The sequence below is a fragment of the Zalophus californianus genome, chromosome 9, assembly GCF_009762305.2.
Source record: "Zalophus californianus isolate mZalCal1 chromosome 9, mZalCal1.pri.v2, whole genome shotgun sequence".
Classification (NCBI taxonomy): domain Eukaryota; kingdom Metazoa; phylum Chordata; class Mammalia; order Carnivora; family Otariidae; genus Zalophus; species Zalophus californianus.
Window position 1 is genome coordinate 51456707 of NC_045603.1, and position 19839 is coordinate 51476545.

At 38.2% G+C, this 19839-nt stretch overlaps 1 protein-coding gene across 5 annotated transcripts in view; it reads right to left on the reverse strand.

The window, feature by feature from the left end:
• Positions 1-218: 218 nt before the first annotated feature.
• The window catches only part of XPOT (exportin for tRNA), a 43346-nt gene continuing 23725 nt past the window's right edge, over positions 219-19839 (reverse strand). For 4 of the 5 annotated variants that reach the window (XM_027592223.2, XM_027592225.2, XM_027592224.2 and 1 more), the window contains 9 exons: positions 18584-18822; positions 16919-17204; positions 15796-15985; positions 11592-11708; positions 11304-11419; positions 10568-10615; positions 6680-6751; positions 3544-3600; positions 220-826 (listed from right to left, as the gene is read on the reverse strand). In XM_027592223.2, coding sequence (XP_027448024.1) covers positions 800-826; positions 3544-3600; positions 6680-6751; positions 10568-10615; positions 11304-11419; positions 11592-11708; positions 15796-15985; positions 16919-17204; positions 18584-18822 — 1152 coding nt within the window. In that variant the 3' untranslated portion in view covers positions 220-799. Of the gene's footprint in view, positions 827-3543; positions 3601-6679; positions 6752-10567; positions 10616-11303; positions 11420-11591; positions 11709-15795; positions 15986-16918; positions 17205-18583; positions 18823-19839 lie in introns of all 5 variants that reach the window. The other variant, XM_027592222.2, reaches the window with a different exon arrangement.

Below are 19839 nucleotides of genomic sequence, written 5' to 3' on the forward strand. Positions count from 1 at the left end.
AGTGTCCTAAGTAAATCCAATAAAAGAGGGAAAAAGTGGATTTTAAATTCTAACACTAGATTGAAATAGGCTTTTTTAAAAAGAACTGGAGAACTAAGTTGCATGTAACCTTTTGGGAGCATAGATAAATCATCTATAAGCTTCTATGTGCAATTCTTTAAATGGGAAATTAGGGAGAGATGAGAAAATAAAACTATTTATAATAATGCCAAAAAAACTTAGATTTCACTACGTAAAATTTATTTTTATTTTTTTATAAAAAGTGTATAACACTGGTACCTACTCTTAAATCAGTTAATTTATGAAACCATTCTCTTTTGTAGAACACACATTGGCATCGAAAAGTTTAAAGAAATGTAATGGCTATCTACAAAAAATTAGTTTTGATTTATTATATTCCCTCCATATTTTGAGACGGCACATGTAAAAGAAAATTAAAATTTTCCAACATTTTATATTTAGCAATTGAAAAAAAGTACACTGTTTTCCTGCTATGGTCTTTATAAAGGATTTAACGTTTCAAGTAAAAAAAAAAAAAGGTACTAGGATAACCGTGCTGTATCTTTTAACAGCATTTTTATATAGAACAGTTTGAACTGGCATGCAAGCAACTTCTTTTGTTGTCACATACCTGTATTCAGAGAAAATTACACCCATTTTACAGAAAAATCCCAATACATATACTGCAATAAGCTTAAAGCAATGTTAAAAAAAACCAGTGTGAATGGCACACAAAACTGCTTCTTTATAAATTAACTGGAATTCCTGATCATAAAGTAGGCACAGGGAGATCCAGTCCTTAGGGCTTTGCTCTCTGGAAGAATACCTGTAAATAAAATATTAGTACAATTAGTACTGATGTCAAAAGATATCACCTTTTACCTGAAGAATGGCTCTAAGTCAGTAAGTGCTAGTCACTCTTTTTTAAAATATAATCAGTATTTAGAACATTTCACATATTACATAAATCCACACATGGTTCAAGAACTTTCTTTTCTGGACAATTTAATCAAACCTAGAGATAACTTATGTTGACATTAGTTGGGAAACTAGTGAAAATATGGTTATTAACTCTAATGTGATGAGAATTCAAGTGGTTAGAGGAAAACATGCTCTTTATACCTTTTCTGATTGGCACACTGTCACAGCTAATATTGGGAAATTAAATTTTGAGGAAGAAATAAATCAAAGCTAAAGCTAGCAGCTGTTATCCCTTAAGGAATTTACTATTTGATTATAAAAAAAATACTTGCAATTCAACATTTGAGACTATGAATGAATAGGCTAGAGGTTGTGCTGGTGACTGGTCCAATATTGCATACTACCCTCCACAGTTAGGTAAATGTTTTTTTTTTTTTTTTAAGTAAAGATTTTATTTTTAAGTAATTTCTGCACCCAATGTGGGGCAGCACGAACTCACGAATCTGAATTAAGCCAGCCAGGTGCCCCCATAGTTAGGTACATATTAAGTGAGCACTAGAAAATCTACTGGCCATAAACTCATGAAGGACTGTATTCATCATTGTATCCCCAGCACCTAGTAGATCAGGCATTCATTTAACAAACTATTAACTAAGTGAAGAGAAGAATGATCACTATATGAGCAAACAAAGCCTTAAAAAAGGCCATGCTTGAGGCAAACCGAAAAGAATGGGTCGAATTCATAAAAGAAGAGGGTTGCTAATAAAGCAGAATTTTTGAAGAACAGCAAGAATAGCAAAGACTTCCAGCAAGAGAAACCAGAGACGGTCTGAGATCAGAATGTGGGAGAAAAAAAAAAAAAGCCCTGAATGTCAAACTGAGAAACATGAACTTATTTTTAGCCAACAATATAGGTTTATGAAGAGTATAAGGGGAATGAATTTCAGAGGACTGTTCAGGGTTCTCAAACAGCTCAGCTTGGCTACAAGAGAAGGAATATTGGCCTGAGAACCCAAATCCACACCAGAGTAGCAGCAGTGGAGACAGAGAGGAAGTTGAGAGTGAGAAGAGAATCTGCAAGATCTAAGGATCAATCACGTCTAAAAAGAGTAGGCACAAAAGAAGGAACTTCACTTTTCCCAACAAGAAGAGTGCTATCCTGGACATAATGCTTGCACTGAAAAAAAGTTGGGCTTGGAGGAAGACTTTTTATAAATGCAGTTGGATGAATTACTATGTTTGGAGCACGAGCCTGCTACACTGTACCTGGATCTGCTGTTACAGATACCTTTAAGAGTTACAATTTTTGTGAGTCCTTTCACCCAGTTGGATCAGTTATTAAGCAGACTGTTACCTACATAGGCACTTTGCTTTTATAGGAAAATGGGAGTGGGGAGGGTTCCCAATGATAAACAGTAACTTCTAATATTCTTCTCACAAACTCCCTTCAGTTTAAGCTGACAAACTAGTACTCAGGGGAAAAAACTGACAAGGAAAGTTGTTATAGAAGCAAAGTCAAAGGATGAAACACTTATTTCCTCAGCAAAGGCCCTGCCTTATGAATTTTATTGAATGCCTTGGACAAAAGAACCAGGTAGTCATTCATTAAGTCACTTGCTACCAAGATATTTAGCATAGTGTTTTGTCCTCAGATTTGTTGAATGAAGTTGTAATAGAAACAAAGAACAGTTCTTTATCTTGTCACACTGCAATTTTATTTCCAGAACACAAGCTCTTTACAGGCAAGAAAAGTAACTTGTATGGTTATCTGCAGCAATTAGCATAGTACCTGTTACATAAAAAGCCATCATGGAGTAATGAATGACTGGCTGGGTCATTCATTACTGGGTAAGAGCAAGATTTTAAATTGTAAATATGAATACCAAATAAACACTTGGTACTTCTTGTCAACTCTGAGAATTTTTAAAACAATTCACTGAATTTATGGGGCGCCTGGGTGGCTCAGTCTTGGTTTCGGCTCAGGTCAGGGTCTCAGGGCTGTGAGATCAACCCTGCATCAGGCTCCACACTCAGTGTGGAGCTGGTGAAGATTTTTTCCCCTCCCACTCTGCTCCTCCCCCCTGTGCTCTCTCTCTCTTAAATAAATAATAAAATCTTTAAAAGAAAAAAATTCAATTTACGAATGTAAAAAGAGCCTTGACTGCCAAATCTGAGGATTCTTTCTTCAGAAGTTTCAAAAATAGGATATAACCAAGTAATTCATACTTCCGTTTTCATATTTTTAGCTCCTTTCTTTCAATTCAATATGGGCACATGTTCTTAAACATTACTTGTCTCAATCCTGTAGTTCCTATTTAATTATATCACAAACTGTAAAAGGAAACTGGCATTTTCATAGTATGTTCAAGCATGTACACACTGTGCTTATCTCACTTTTTATGATCTTTTCTAAGAACTCAGTTGAAAGGGGCTTTATAGAAAACTCTGAAGTATAACATCTAAAACTATAGATTTTTTAGAAGCAGGTTTTAGAAGATATCCCCAAATAAGTAATAATTGGTAAGACTACAGTATGACATAGTATCCTGTAATATGTGTTCTCTCTCTGCTCTAAAATATTACCTAGTTGTACGAAGATATGTAAGTTTTCCAAATACCTACCTTTAAGTAATTTTTAAAAACTTTAGCATCAGGCTGCTGAAGCGCTTGACAAAACTCCTGAGGGGCCAAGATAGGAGGAAAGAGAATGAATCTAATTGTATTAAATTCACGGTAATTCAAATCCACAGTTTTCTTTTTTGAATTATGTTTAAAAAAACCCCATATAACTGACCACCTTAACCACCATTTTTGTATGTACGGTGCATTACCATTAACTATATGATCTGTTGTGCAACAGATCTCTAGAACTTTTCATCTTGTAAAATTGGAACTATACCCATTGAACATCAATTCCCCCATTTCCCTTCCCCAACACCCCTGGCCACCACCATTCTACTTTCTGTTCCTAAGGGTTGGACTACTTTAGATACTTCATATAGGTGGAGTTATGCAGCATTTCTCTTTTTGTGACTGGCTTATTTCACTTAGCATAATGTCCTCAAGGTTCATTCATGTTGTACATGTGACAGGATGTCCTTTAAGGTTGAATAATATCCCACTGTATGTATATACTACATCTTACTTATCCATTCATCTGTCAAAAGACATTTAAGTTGCTTTAAATCTACAGTAGTAGTATGATGACTTATCAAAGTCACCTAGAACAGTTCCTCACCAAAAAAAGTTCTATGGCATTTTCAAATGTAATACTTGTCAGATATAGACTGCTTTCACTTTTGAGAACATGGCTCTCCTAAACAAGGTTGACTCACGCCTGAGAAGGGAGAATGGGACAAAAACTACATTGCTCTGACTGTTCTCACCTAGTAAGAGTGGTAACTGAGCAGAGCTTGACCAAAAGAAAAAGAGGTTAAGTCTCTCTAACAGAATTCTGCAAAGTGTTGTCAGAAGGCATATGAAAAAGGGAAAACTGGGGATGCTTATTTTTTATAATCAAATTATTAGACAGAAATATAATTTTGCTTTACTTAGCAATCTGGTATATTTCTATTTTTGATGGGCATTAAGCTCATGTAATTAGTAACTTACTGCTTTCATTAAAACATTACTTATGTAACAAATTAAAGCTGAGAAAATCCATTAATACCTTTAAAGTTAAAGATGGTATGTCATGAAATAAGAGATCATAAATTCATTAAAAATGAGTTTTATGATCACTCTTATGCAAGATCTATCCTAGTTTTCATCCAATTTTTTCAATGTCTCTCATAAAATAGCATTATAAAAACTTTTTTAAAACACTGTTGGTGAAGAAACAATTCTTAGAATCTGATGGAGAGATTTGTAATCAAAACTTTAAGGGGTGGGGCGCCTGGGTGGCTCAGATGGTTAAGCGTCTGCCTTCGGCTCAGGTCATGATCCCAGGGTCCTGGGATCGAGTCCTGCATCAGGCTCCCCGCTCCTTGGGAGCCTGCTTCTCCCTCTGCTTCTCTCTCTCTCTGTCTCTCATGAATAAATAAATAAAAAAAGTTAAAAAAAAAAAGTAACATGGAAACCTTGATTTAAAAAAAAAAAAACTTTAAGGGGTGCCTGGGTGGTTCAGTTGTTAAGTGTCTGCCTTAGGCTAGGTCATGATCCCAGGGTCCTGAGATTGAGCCCTCCATTGGGCTCCCCCTACTTGTGCTTGTTCTCTGTCAAATAAATAAAATCTTAAAATAACAACAACAACAAAACATCTCTGATATCTCAATTAGATCTATGTGCTATTGGACAAGTCTGGGTAACTACACACCAAGAAAATCACTGAATGCCATTAAAAAAATTACTCTGCAATAGTGTAAAATGTAACATCGGTTTCCAGATACTTCACAACATAGTTTCAGATTTAAAAATTAAGCATTGATAAGCTTGGCATATGTAAAATAAACTACCTAGCACCAATCTTCACAGGTTTGTGTGTTGTGGTGCCCTTTGGCAGTCTGGGGGAGCCTACTGGACTTCTTTTAGAATTTTTTTTAAATCTATTGTTATTGGGGTGCCTGGGTGGCTCAGTTGTTAAGCGTCTGCCTTTGGCTCGGGTCATGGTCCCAGGGTCCTGGGATCGAGCCCCGCATCAGGCTCCCTGCTCGGCGGAAAGCCTGCTTCTTAACTCATCCACTCCTCACAGTAACTCCATTTTTCAGATGGGGGAACTCAGGCTCAGAGAGATTAAGTAACCTGCTCAATTTACCAGAAATTTACCAGAGCCAGGCCTCAAACCAAAGCAGTCCGGCTCCAGACTATATATTTTTTTTTCCTAAGATTTTAATTATTAGATTTAAAGATTTAAATCTGAAACTATGTTATGAAGTATCTGGAAAGCGATCTCCCTGCTTGTGTTCCCTGTCTCGCTGTGTCTGTGTCAAATAAATAATTAAATCTTTAATTATCTTTCTCCCTCTCCCACTTCCCCTGCTTGTGTTCACTCTCTCTCTCTCTGTCAAATAAATAAATAAAATATTTAAAAAAATCTATTATTATTATTTTAAAGATTTTACTTATTTGAGAGAAAGAGAGAGAGCAGGGTGAGAGGCAGAGGGAGAAGCAGACTCCCCGAGGAGGGAGCCCAATGCGGGGCTGGATCCCAGGACCCTGAGATCACGACCAGAACTGAAGGCAGATGCCCAACTGACTGAGCCACCGAGGCACCTCCATTTTTAAAAATTTATAATACACGGGATTACAAAGAAAACTAATTATAATGGCTTACGGTTATCAAAAAATATTTTTGATATGTGCTAGAATAATAAGACTTACTGACTTGGATAACAAGGTCTAGTGGTGTATCTTAAGAACTCACAATTTCAGTATCTTGAAGTATAAACAATATTGTGAGATCCCTGAAATAACTAATGTGACACAAAAACATCTGTGATTTCTACTGGTGACAAAGTCTCAGGCAATGCGAATGCTACTGTGCTTTGTGATTTGTCACGCACATAATGGTAGGAAATTAAATTTTTGGTTAAAGGTTAGTGAAAATAAAAATGTAATTTTCTCCCATTCAATTTCATATACCCCTGAAGTTTGAACTCTGTGATCCTGTATATAGTAAAACATCAAGTTGAATGCAGTTTAACTTTTTCTTTTTTTTTTTTTTTTCAGTTTAACTTTGTTGAATCAAAATTTAGATTGAACTACATAGTCCTATTTCTTTAATTAAATTAAGAAAAATATCTGCTCTGACAGCTCTTACCTGAATTATTTCTGGAGCTACTTGCAAGGAAGGCAGGTATTCCTGTTGAAGATACTGAACACATTCTGGGCCCTGAAAATCAAAAGATAATTATAACTGAATTATTTTCTTGATATTAATAATGCATAAAAAGAAATTAGAATGACACATGTATACATCAAACACAATATGGTATTGTGATTAAGAATTAGTCTGGAGGGGCGCCTGGGTGGCTCAGTCGTAAAGCGTCTGCCTTCGGCTCAGGTCATGATCACAGGGTCCTGGGATTGAGCCCTGTATTGGGCTCCCTGCTCGGTGGGAGGCCTGCTTCTCCCTCTCCCTGTCGCTCTCCCTGCTTGTGTTCCCTGTCCTGCTGTGTCTGTGTCAAATAAATAATTAAAATCTTAGGAAAAAAAAAGAATATAGTCTGGAGCCAGACTGCTTTGGTTTGAGGCCTGGCTCTGATAAATTTCTGGTAACTTGAGCAGGTTACTTAATCTCTCTGAGCCTGAGTTCCCCCATCTGAAAAATGGAGTTACTGTGAAGAGTGGATGAGTTAAGAAATAGAAAGCTTTTAGAATAGTGTTTAGCATTCATTACATGTTAACATTACTTAGCATTATATAGTGAAGATTAAAAAAATATTCTTCCAAATCAGGGAAGTAACAATGCCAGAGTCTTCCAAGCACTGAAAGAAGACAGCAAACAGAGGTGCTCTTTTTCAATCTACCCCCGGGTGGATTATATGGTGTCTGTGGGTACATGAGGGGAAGCCTCTGGGCAAGTGCTAGGGTAGTAACCATCCTGAGAAACTAAAATACAAGCAAAAAATAACAAAATGATATGTTAAGAGATAACAGCAATAAAAGTACACCTCCCTTTTTCCTGTTCGACCATCATGGAACAGGAATTAAGCAGCCAAATGAGGAAACCAAGACCAAGAAAGATAGGGTGATTTGCCCAGTCCAGTGTGCTGTTGATTTCATCTGTACTGAAAAGCAGGTCACCTGATTTCTAAAACCATTGCTCTTCTCTGCCATCTTTTAGCACTTCTAGATGCTAAAAATTACAATAGTGTTCTGTTTTTGTTTCTTTTTTTAGTAAACTTAGTGGAGGGAAGGCAGAGGTGTTCTACAAACTAATCCCAAACCCCTGCCCCTTCTCAGAAGCTGCAAAGGAACTTAGGATACAATTTGAAAATGGTTTTCTTATAGCACTGTGTTTGAGAGGGTGGCCTGAAGCAAATGTAATGAATCCAGGACTTCATACATACACACACACACACACTCCTCACTTTCAAACCTGAATCTGATTTAAAGATTTTAATATGTTGATGACTCCAACCCTGGTCCAACTGAAAGTAAGTTATCAAAATGAAATCATCATCAAAAAAATCAATCCATCTCTCCTCAATGCACTTTTCCCTGCCTTAACACTTGAATTTCCTGTTTAATAATACTCCTGAATCAAAGAATTCATGTTTCTCCTTCCACCCTGGCCCCTGCCCCTCTAACCCAATGGGCCTATGGCATACTTTAATGCCCTCTCAAAGGAAAGCTATTCCTAATTCAGAGGAACTAACAATGCACTGTTTGTGAAAGCTTCTCAGATCTGTTCTACATTCCTTCTCACATTTTGGGATTTTTTGTTTTGTTTTGTTTTTGCTGCATTTCACTGCAAAATGTAAGTTACTTATTATTTTTTTAAAGATTTATTTATTTATTTGAGAGAGTGAGAATGAGAGAGAGAGAGTACATAAGAGGGGGGAAGGGTAGAAGCAGGCTCCTTGCTGAGCAGGTAGCCCGATGCGGGACTCGATCCCGGAACTCCGGGATCATGACCTGAGCCGAAGGCAGTCGCTTAACCAACTGAGCCACTCAGGCGCCCTGTAAGTTATTTATTTAAAGTATAGTTGATTTCTCACCTTTTCTCTCTCCCTCTCTCTTTTTTTTTAAAGTAAGCCCTATGCCCAATGTGGGGCTTGAACTCACGACCCCAATATCAAGAGTTGCATGCTCTACTAAGCCAGCCAGGCGGCCCCCTCCTTCACTTTCTAGCATCCTCTCTTATGAGTCTTTTCTCTTAGCATTCGTACCTCTTGGTTCTACTTCTAGCTTTCTCTTGACTCTTGCTTTAGCCAGAGTTTTTTCTATTCTGGTCTTAGAAAGTCTCATTCATTCCTACCACTTCACCTTGACTACACACTGTGGACTCCAAAATCAGTATTTAGTTCTAATTGCTTCAGACCCATATTCCAAACTGCTCTCTGAATATGCTTCCAAGTTATCCTAAATATAACCCTAGTGCCCACTGACTTCCCAACTTTTCATATATAACATAAGGCTTTTTACTACCTAATCCTATTTTACTTTTTAGTTATTACTTCTACCTCCCTACTTCAGCTAAACAGGACAATTCTATTATTTTCTATCAAATCCAGAAGGCAACATCTGCTCTATCTTCATATATCTGCTTAACTTTGCCCAGAATGACAGCTCCTCTTGTCAGTCCAATGAATCTACATGTGTCCTAAGGCCTATCAAAAACCAAAACCACTTCTTTCCTATGGCTTTCTTAGATTGCCAACATAGGCAAAATTGCTTGCTCATCTTTAGTCTCACAATATTACATTTAATATAGATAGATTTAATGTATCTCTATTCAAGTACTTAACACATTGAGTTATTTACACATTGTGTCCCGATTCTAAGCCCTAAAAATATTGGGGGACTAGCAGCTCCCTTGCTGCGATCTATTGAAAGTCAGCCCTTGACACAAATGTTTATAAAAAAATAAAATTAAAAAAAAAAATATTGGGGGACTTTTAAACTTAATTCATCTTTATACAGTTCCCCTGCTGCCCTCCTCTCCCCTACCAGTCCCCACATACTCTTCACCCTGGCATGGTAGACATAAAACCCTTCAAATCTGTATCAGTATCAAAACTCAAGTTCAAATGAGGGAGTGGACTGCATGGAGACTGGTGAATACTTTTTTGGGGGGTGGGAGCAAGCTGCTCTGTGGGAATGCGAGTCCTTTGTTGGCATCCTGGCTTTGAGAGAAGCTGGAGATAGGAATTTTTCTTTTTTAAAAAAAGTACCTGATTTTTATTTTTAAAATTTTATTATTTTTTTAAGTAGGCTCCATGCCCAACATGGGGCTCAAACTCACAATCCTGAAATCAAGAGTTGTATGCTCCACTGACTGAGCCAGCCCGGTGACCCAGTACCTGATTTTTAAATGTTCACAATCAAATTCATGTTACTAAAAAATATTATACAAGGGCGCCTGGGTGGCTCAGTTGGTTAAGCGACTGCCTTCGGCTCAGGTCATGATCCTGGAGTTCCAGGATCAAGTCCCGCATCGGGCTCCCTGCTCAGTGGGGAGTCTGCTTCTCCCTCTGACCCTCCCTCCTCTTATGTGCTCTCTCTCTCTCTCTCAAATAAATAAAATCTTTAAAAAAAAAAAATAAATAAAAAATACTGTACAAGGTAAACAACTCACCAGCTGGATTCAGCCCAGGATCACTTACAATTTTGCAAATGATTAGACTGACAAGGAGAACAAAACATTCTAAAGTAGTGAAGCACTCTAACCATTTATAATATTAAGAATTTGGGGAAATCTGGCTGTGAAGAGCCAACTGAGTCATGAAATGTAGATCTTTTTATAATTTTTCGCATTCTTTGTCAAACCAAAATAAAACATTTTAAACTTCTTGTTATCCCAAACAGAAAGGACAGTAATAGGTACTGCTACTTTCATTCAACCCCTTCCTCATGTCCAAAAAAGACAGAACTAAGTCAACTTTTACAAAAGATACACCAATGAGACAAGTCAAACACAATTAAAACCATAACAAATCTGCACTTACAACGAAAAGGAAAGGGCACAGAGTGCAAGGCTTACCCGTTTGAGATGAATTGTTTTCAATGTCACCGCACACTCAGATAAAGCCTATGAAAAACAGGTGTGAGAATTTTAATACACTCAATTTTTGGTTACCGATCCCACTTGTCTCTTTATTTCCCTGGCCACTGCTCATTAATAATTACTCCCAAACAAGGGACAGAGGAAGGAAAGTGACAGGCATATGGAATAAGTGGGTTGGATAGAAAAAGGAAAAAATACAAAAATGCGGTCTTAATGCAGTATATCAAATCATAAAGTCTAGTTTGTACTAGGTTTTGGGGAAATGAGTAAAGGGCACTGCTTGACATTAGTATTCTGAAAATGGGATCTAGGGAAACTATCATCCAAGCAAAAAAAAGTTACTCTTCATGGTTAAGAAAAAACCATTAAGCGCAAAGTTTAGAATGAAAGTAGTAGAAAATTAGTAACTCAATCAAGTTTTAATGAGTGCTTGTATCATGTACCCTTTCATGGTCCTAGAAAAAGAGGAGTTGGAGGCTGTTAAAGTTGAAGGAACTGGATTTTGTATTTTAAACTTTAGTATCAGGATTCAGTAAGAATCTACAAAAGGTCCAGAAAATATCATCAATCTTTTAAAAATGAATCCTAATTTGAAATTAATTTTAAAAAAATAATGGCAATGAGACTAATATAGTCAACCTGGCATTAAAGAAATTGTGAGTTAGAATACACAAGATGGACACAAGGCAAACAAAGATTCCTAGGTGCTTACCAACACTGTTTGTGCATCTGCCAGGTCAAAGGTTTGTTTTAAAGGTGCTAGGAAACATGCAGGGACAATGTGCTTATAAACAAAATCAGCAAATCCCACTGGTCCATCTTTACCTCCTGTCAAGAGAATTCAAATTTTCATCTTGTATAAAAAGAAAGTCAATTAGTTATTACTGGAGAAAGTTAACTCCCAGCTCCTATGTTAGAGCTAGGGTTCCATCTCTAAGGGTCTTAGGAAACAGGTTGTGGAATGAAGTTTTTTGTTATTTTTTTTTTTAAATCCTCTTACCCCAGAGTTCTACCAACTTGGAGAGGATGATAAAACATGTCTTCTGTGCAATTGGATCTGGATATTCAACTGCTCCTTGGATAACAGTAACCAGCACTCGTTCTACATTCTCTGCACCTGAAGAGAGATAAAAACTTGGTTTAATTTTAAAGATTTATTTTAGAGAGAGAGAGAGAGAGAGCATGACTGGGAGGAGGGGGGAATCTTCCAGTAGACTCCCCACTGAACAGGTAACCTGACGTGGGGCTCCATCTCACAATCCGGAGATCATGACCTGAGCCGAAACCAAGAGTCCGACACTTAATGGACTCAGACACCCAGGTGCCCTAAGCTTAATTTTAAAAAGAGCTAGAAAGGCAACCTGAAGCACTCACTTTGTTGTTACTTTTCCTTTTTTTAAATGATTTTATTTATTTATTGGAGAGAGAGACAAATGGAGCAGGGGGAGGGGCAGAGGCAGAAGCAGACTCCCCTGTGAGCAGGGAGTCTGACATGGGGCTTGATGCTGGGACTCCAGGATCATAAACACTTAACTCACTGAGCCATCCAGGCACTCCTCATTGTTTCTTTTAATTTTATTTTTGGGTAATTCACTTTTATTTTTAAAAATTTTAAGTTATTTTTTTAATTTAAATCTTAGGTAGTTAACATACAGTGCAATATTGGTTTCTGGTGTATAAGTCAGTGATTCATCACTTACATACAACATCCAGTGCTCTTCATAACAAGTGCCCTCCTTAATACCCATCACCCATCTAACCCACCCCCCACCCACCTCCCTCCATCAACCTTGTTATCTACCGTTGAGTCTTTTATAGCTTCTTTTGCTCTTTCTTCCCCATTCCCATATGTTCATGTTTTTTAAATTCCAGGAGATCATACAGTATTTGTCTTTCTCTGACTTATTTCACTTAGAATACACTCTAGCTCCATCCATGTCAATGTAAACGGCAAGATTTCATTTTTTTTTTTTTTAAGATTTTATTTATTTGACAGAGAGAGACACAGTGAGAGGGAACACAAGCAGGGGGAGTGGGAGAGGGAGAAGGCGGCTTCCCGTGGAGCAGGGAGCCCAATGCGGGGCTCGATCCCAGGACCCCGGGATCATGACCTGAGCCGAAGGCAGACGCTTAACGACTGAGCCACCCAGGCGCCCCTCATTCTTTTTGATGGCTAACATTCCATTGTATATATATACCACATCTTCTTTATCCATTCATCAGTCGACATTTGGGCTCTCTCCATAGTTTGGCTACTGTTGATAATGCTGCTATAAATATCCAGGTGCATGTATCCCTTCGAATCTATATTTTTGTATCCTTTGGGTAAATACCTAGTACTGCAATTGCTGGATCATAGGGTAGCTCCATTTTTAACTTGTTGAGGAACCTCCATACTATTCTCCAGCATTGCTGCACCAGTTTGCATTCCCACTAATAAGTGCAAGAGGGTCTCCCTTTCTCCACATCCTTGCCAACACCTGTTGTTTCTTGTGTTGTTAATTTTAGCCATCCTGACGGGTGTGAGATGGTTATCTCATCTGGTTTTGATTTGCATTTCCCTGATGATGAGTGATGTTGGGCATCTTTTCATGTGTCTGTGAGCCATCTGGATATCATTTTTAGGAAAGTGTCTCATCATGTCTTCTGCCCATTTCTTAATTGGGTTATTTGTTCTTTGGGTGTTGAGTTTGTTCTTTATGGATTTTGGATACAAGCCTTTATCTGATAAGACATTTGCAAATATCTTCTCCCATTCTGTCGGTTGTCTTTTGGTTTTGTCGACTATTTCCTTGGCTGGGCAGAAGCTTTTTATCTTGATGAAGTCCCAATAGTTCATTCTTGCTTTTGTTTCCTTACCTGTGGTGATGTGTCTAGCAAGGAGTGGCTATGGCTGAGGTCAAAGAGGTTTCTGCCTTTGTTCTCGAGGATTTTGATGGTTTCCCGTCTCACATTTGGGTCTTTCATCCATTTTGAATTTAGTTTTGTGTATGATGTAAGGAAGTGGTCCAGTTTCGTTCTTCTGCATGTGGTTGTCTAGTTTTCCCAACACCGTTTGTTGGAGAGACTGTCTTTTTTCCATTGGCTATTCTTTCCCGCTTTGTCGAAGATCGGTTGACCATATAGTTGTGGGTGCATTTCTGGGTTTTCTATTCTGTTCCATTGATCTATGTGTGTTTTTATGCCAGTACTATACTATCTTCATGACTGCAGTTTTGTAATATAACTTAAAATCCCGAACTGTGATGCCTCCATCCAGTTTTGTTTTTCTTTTTCAGAATTGCTTTGGCTATTCAGAGTCTTTTGTGGTTCCATATAAATTTTAGTATTATTTTCTCTAACTGTGAAAGATGCTGGTGGTATTTTGATGGGGATTGCATTAAATGTCTAGATTGCTCTGGGCAGTCTAGACATTTTGACAATGTTCTTCCAATCCACGAGCATGGAATGCTTTTCCGTTTCTTTGTGTCCTCCTCAATTTCTTTTATAAGTGTTTTATAGTTTTCAGAGTATAGATCTTTTACTTCTTTAGATTTATTCCTTGGTATCTTACTGTTTTTGATGCAATTGCAAATGGGACTGATTCCTTGATTTTTCTGCTGCTTTGTTATTGGCATATAGAAATGCAACAGATTTCTACACATTGATTTTATATCCTGTGACTTTGCTGAATGAATTCCTATATGAGTTCTAGCAATTTTTTGGTGGAGTCTTTCAGGTTTTCTACATAGAGTATCATGTTGTCTGCAAATAGTGAAAGTTTGCTTCTACTTTGCCATTCTGGATGGCATTCTTTTATTTTTTTGTAGTCTGATTGCTGAGGCTAAGACTTCCAATACTATGTTAAATAGTAATGGTGAAAGTGGATATCCCTGTCTTGTTCCTGACCGTAGGGGAAAGGCTCTGTTTTTCACCATCGAGGATGCTATTAGCTGTGGATCTTTTGTATATGGCCTTTATGATGTTGAGGTATGTTACCTTTATCCCTACTTTTTTGAGAATTTTTTCTTTTTTTAAGATTTTATGTATTCATTGGAGATTGAGAACACAAGCAGGGGGAGAGGCAGGAGGAGAAGCAGACTCCCCGCTGAGCTGGGAGCCTAACATGGGGCTCGATCCCAGGACCTGCAGATCATGACCCCAGCAGAAAGCAGAAGCTCAAACATCTGAGCCACCCAGGTGCCCACTGTTAAGGATTTTTATCAGGAAAAGATGCTATATTTTGTCAAATGCTTTCTCTGCGTCTACTGACAGGATCATATAGTTATCTTTTCTTTTATTAATATCGTGTATCACACTGATTGACTTACAAATACTGAACCACCCCTGAAACCCAGGAATAAATCCTACTTCAATGTGGTGACTAACTCTTTTAATGTACTGTTGAATTTGATTTGCTAGTATTTTATTGAGAACTTCTGCATCCATGTTCATCAGGGATATTCGCCTATAATTCTCCTTTTTAGTGGGGTCTTTGGTTTTGGAATCAAGGTAATGCTGGCTTTGTAGAACGTGAAGTTCTCACTTCATGTAGTGTAACAAGATCCCTCAATTTTTCTTCTTCCCTTTTTTTTTTTTTTAGATTTTATTTACTTATTTGAGAGAGAGGGAGAGCACAGAGGGAGAGTGAGAGGGAGAAGCAGCCTCTCTGCTGAGCAGAGAGCCCGACATGGGACTTGATCCCAGGACTCCCGGATCATGACCTGAGCCAAAGGCAGACGCTTAACTGGCTGAGCCACCCAGGCATCCCAGATCCCTCAATTTTTATTAACTTGGCTCCTAAATTTTAAGCATAAAACATTGAAAAGTAACTAGTCCCATGTGGTTATTTTGCCCTCTGGATTTCTTGTATGGCAAAATTCTCTATATTGATCGATACAGTCCCATTTATTTTTAATTTCAAAATAGCAAACTGGCCAGTAAGACTCAACTGTCAGGTCAATGCTGGCAAGCTGCCACTATGCTATTTATACTACTGAGGAATCGATTAAAGAATACTGCCCTAGGAAAAAGGGAGCTGAATACAAATTAATTTTAAGGTAGATCCTCTACATGAATTGATTCCCACCTTGATGATAATGAACTGTCACCCCAGAGGCAAACATACAACCACTTTAAAAGTTTGGTATTTACTTTAACTAGCTCTTGCTCATACTGACGTACAACAGCGACAAGGCCTGAAGCAGATAATCTCAGCATCCCACCTTGATTTGCTATGACTTCGCTCATTCCACTGCCTGTGACTGTTTGCAGGAAAGCAAAGTAACTCCTTCGTAACATTTGCTTCTCTAAAGCAGCAGACTGGTCATTTTCTTCTGCTGGTCGGAGCAATACCTCAAAAATTGCATGAAGTAGAGGCATGAACATTTGCTGTAAAAATGGAGATACCTGTATCTGAAGATAAAAAACAAATTACTATTTTAGAAATGTAAAAGATAAATATTAATATGAAAATTAGAAAACCACATTTTACATAAAGCCTTTATCCAGTGTTTCTAGTTAGGATATATATTTACATAATTCTGTTGGCAAATATCAATATTATGACAAAAATCTGTATATGCATATATATTATTGAAATCTTCAAAATTGTTAAGTTCAACTCATTTCTTACAGTTCAAGATTCAGGTTAAAATAATAGGGATTCAGATGTATTTCACAATTGAATATCACCATAGAATATTTTCAAATTTAAATTATCAACAAATGAATTCTATTGCTAAATTACAAGTAGAATTTGTAGGATTGGGCTCTGAAGGCTTTTTGTGCCTCGATGCAAATTGCTTAATTTCTCGGTCTCAATTTCTTCGTCTATAAAATACAACAGTTCTCTCTAGGGCTGTTAGGAGGATCAAATGAATTAATGTACAAAAAAAGGCTTAGAATGGATTTTGAACAGAAAGCACTATGCGTTAGCCATTTTTATCAGCCAGGTTATACTTGGTTTACATTTTCTTGTACAATAAAACTGACTTTAGTACACTGAATGAATTTCAAACTCCTGTTTGGGCACCCAAGTTACAAGTTTTTATTTACCTCAAGATATTTTAGTCCTCAATGCTATTTTCATTTGCTTTTCTAAAAGAGCAGACTGTTTTCTTCTGCACAGGGCAGATAAGGTTTGTTTTGATTAAAACAACCATTCAACATGGCCTATGTGTCAGGCAGTGTGCTAGACACTGGAGAGGACAACAATATATATGCTCCATGTCCTCAAGTGACTTAGATTAAGAAAAAAAAAAACCCAAGGGCAAATGCCAAAATGTATCTAAAGATCAATAGATCTAATTTGTCAGGAGATTCTCTGAGCCCATAGGTCTGTGGTACCTTAAATTTGGCTGTAATCTGGTTGATAAGAGGAATGAACTCCTGGAGGTCTTTTCCTTCACAATCTTTGAGCATGTGTTCTGAGGCAGATGGGATGAATGGAAGAACTTCTTCCTCTAGGCAAATAATCATGCGATGAAGGAAAGTACGAACTCCACTTCTGAGAATATCCTTTTGCAAAGGACAACTGAGGGCTGGCAAGAACGTCTGTAAACAATCCAGATAAACTTCGGAACAGCCACACTGTTTCACAGTCTGCTTGTTGCTGAAAGCTTTGCTGGTTCGGCTACACAAGCAAAATCAGGCAACTAGTTTTAACTTTAGGCTTTAATAAAAGTTTTATGGAGTAATGAAAAATAATGCACAACCAATTACACAATCGACAAAACTAAGAAGCCAATTATTTAGTTTCTATGACATGACTGCTTCCATCTTTCGCTAACATGGTTATTTATATACTATTGCTTCCAGGTGCCATTCCAGAAAGGGTTCAAATTAAATGAGTGAGAGGTAATTAATATAAGCCTTCTAATGAGAACCCATCTAAATGTTTTACTAAAATCCTACTGATGAAGTATGCAGAAAAGAGAAAAAAAAATCCTGCTACGACTGGGCTGTACTAGATAACCTGCAAACACTACTGATTTAAATTTAGAAAAAATCCTTAGAATCAAGTTATTTATACGACCTAACATTAGCTTTTGCACTGAAGTATTCTGTACAGCAATTTCTTTGTGCAGCTTCTTATTAGCAATTACTACAACTTTCATACTGTTGTCGTTTGCCAATAAAATGTATGGGCAGAGAGAAAGAAACAGCAGCTTGGGTAGTCTTCAGGACACAATGAGAGAGCTAAAAAGAAGCCTCAAGACTTTATCAGTACCAAGACTGAGCCAAGATGTCCCAATATGTCATTGTTTATATAAACCCTCCAGCTAGGGATGCCTGAGTGGCTCAGTTGGTTAAGCAGCTGCCTTTGGCTCAGGTCATGATCCCAGACTCCTGGGACTGAGCCCCACGTCAGGTTCCTTGCTCAGCGGGGAGCCTGCTTCTCCCTCTGCCTGCCGCTCCCCCTGCTTGTGCTCTCTTTCTCTCTCTCTGACAAATAAATACAATCTTTAAAAAAAAAACAAAAAAACCTTTTCAGCTAATCCCTCTAAATACATGATCAATTTATACTAAAGAAGTCAGAAGAGTTAAGGATTTAGACAGTTGTCAAACCAGAAATGCAGAATATTATGTGATCTATTCCCTTCTTCAGCTAAATCTTCTAATTCACTGGATTTAGAGCTTGTTTGGAGGTTCTAGCAGGGGAGCGCGAGACCCTTGACCGAAGAATGGTCCTCTCCTCTATCGGGGAAGGTCGTCCTCTTCAACCGAGCACACAGCTTCGGGAGGGATCATGGAGCGGTGAGGGAGGAAGGGGACACCCGCCTAGCCAGCCAGATCAGCCTAATCAACCCTGGCGATCAATGGGGTGACAGATGTCGCAGCCAGATCGCCCTCACATCCTAATTCACTGGATTTAGAAAAGAAAGGTTTAGATAATTCGACAATTCAGTTTTTGAAACATGGATGTGTGTGCCTAATTCTAAAAGATCCAAGTAAATGGTTGTGTGTGTGTACAGACACTCAATTTATAATTTTAATTATAATCACACTCACCTGGCAAATCCAACAGCATGGTTCAGACAGTCTGCTAGTGATGCCTGTCTTTCTTCATCTTGTGCCAGCATCAATTTTTCTAACAGAATTTTAAACTTCTCCATTAGTGGGGTCAAAAGATTTCTCATTAAGGCTTGTTTCCGTTCAGCTGGATATTCACTATTAACAATCAGCACTCCGGCTGTCTCATAAATAAACAGCTGATCATCACTGCTCAACAAAGACTGGTAACCATTCTCCTAGAAAGAAATTTAGTCCTATTGGTGTTTATCACTGTTCATTCAGTTCCTCTCATTTAAGCACAGTAAGTCCAATAGGACTAGGAGATATAATCACATCAACGCATTATTAAAAAGTAGATCAAGTACTTATAAAAAACAAATTTTCTCCTAGGACCACATAATGGAAAGAAAACTGAATTCGAGATCAAAAGGTCATGGGTCTAATTCTTTTTTTTTAAGATTTTATTTATTTATTTGACAGAGACAGACACAGCGAGAGAGGGACACAAGCAGGGGGAGTGGGAGAGGGAGAAGCAGGCTTCCTGCCGAGCAGGGAGCCTGATGCGGGGCTCGATCCCAGGATCCTGAGATCATGACCTGAGCCAAAGGCAGACGCTTAACGACTGAGCCACCCAGGTGCCCCTCATGGCTCTAATTCTACCCTTGATAAAACTTTGCAAATTATCATAGAAAATTTTAGTTAGCCTTCTAACTTGTTCTCGCTATCGTTTTTTAAAGACTGTATTTATTTGAGAGAGAGAATGAGAGGGAGAGCATGAGAGGGGGGAGGGTCAGAGGGAGAAGCAGACTCCCCGCCACGCAGGGAGCCCAATGTGGGACTCGATCCTGGGACTCCAGGATCATGACCTGAGCCGAAGGCAGTTGCTCAACCAACTGAGCCACCTAGGCGCCCCTAACTTCTTCTCTTTTGTAAAAATCTCATTTGTAAAACTGTTATGAGACTAAAAATGAGATGTACAAAGGTGCTTTGAGGGGTGCCTGGGTAGCTCAGTCGGTTAAGCGTCTGCCTTTGGCTCACGTCATGATCCCAGGATCCTGGGATCAAGTCCCACATAAGGCTGCTTGCTTGGTGGGGAGCCTGCTTCTGTCTGCCACTCCCCTTGCTCATGCTGTCTCAAATGAATAAAATCTTATAAAAAAAAATCTAGACTTACAACATAAATTATGTGGTGATTTTATATAATGAATACCTCATCTAGGGGCACCTGGGTGGCTCAGTTAGTTGAGCATCTG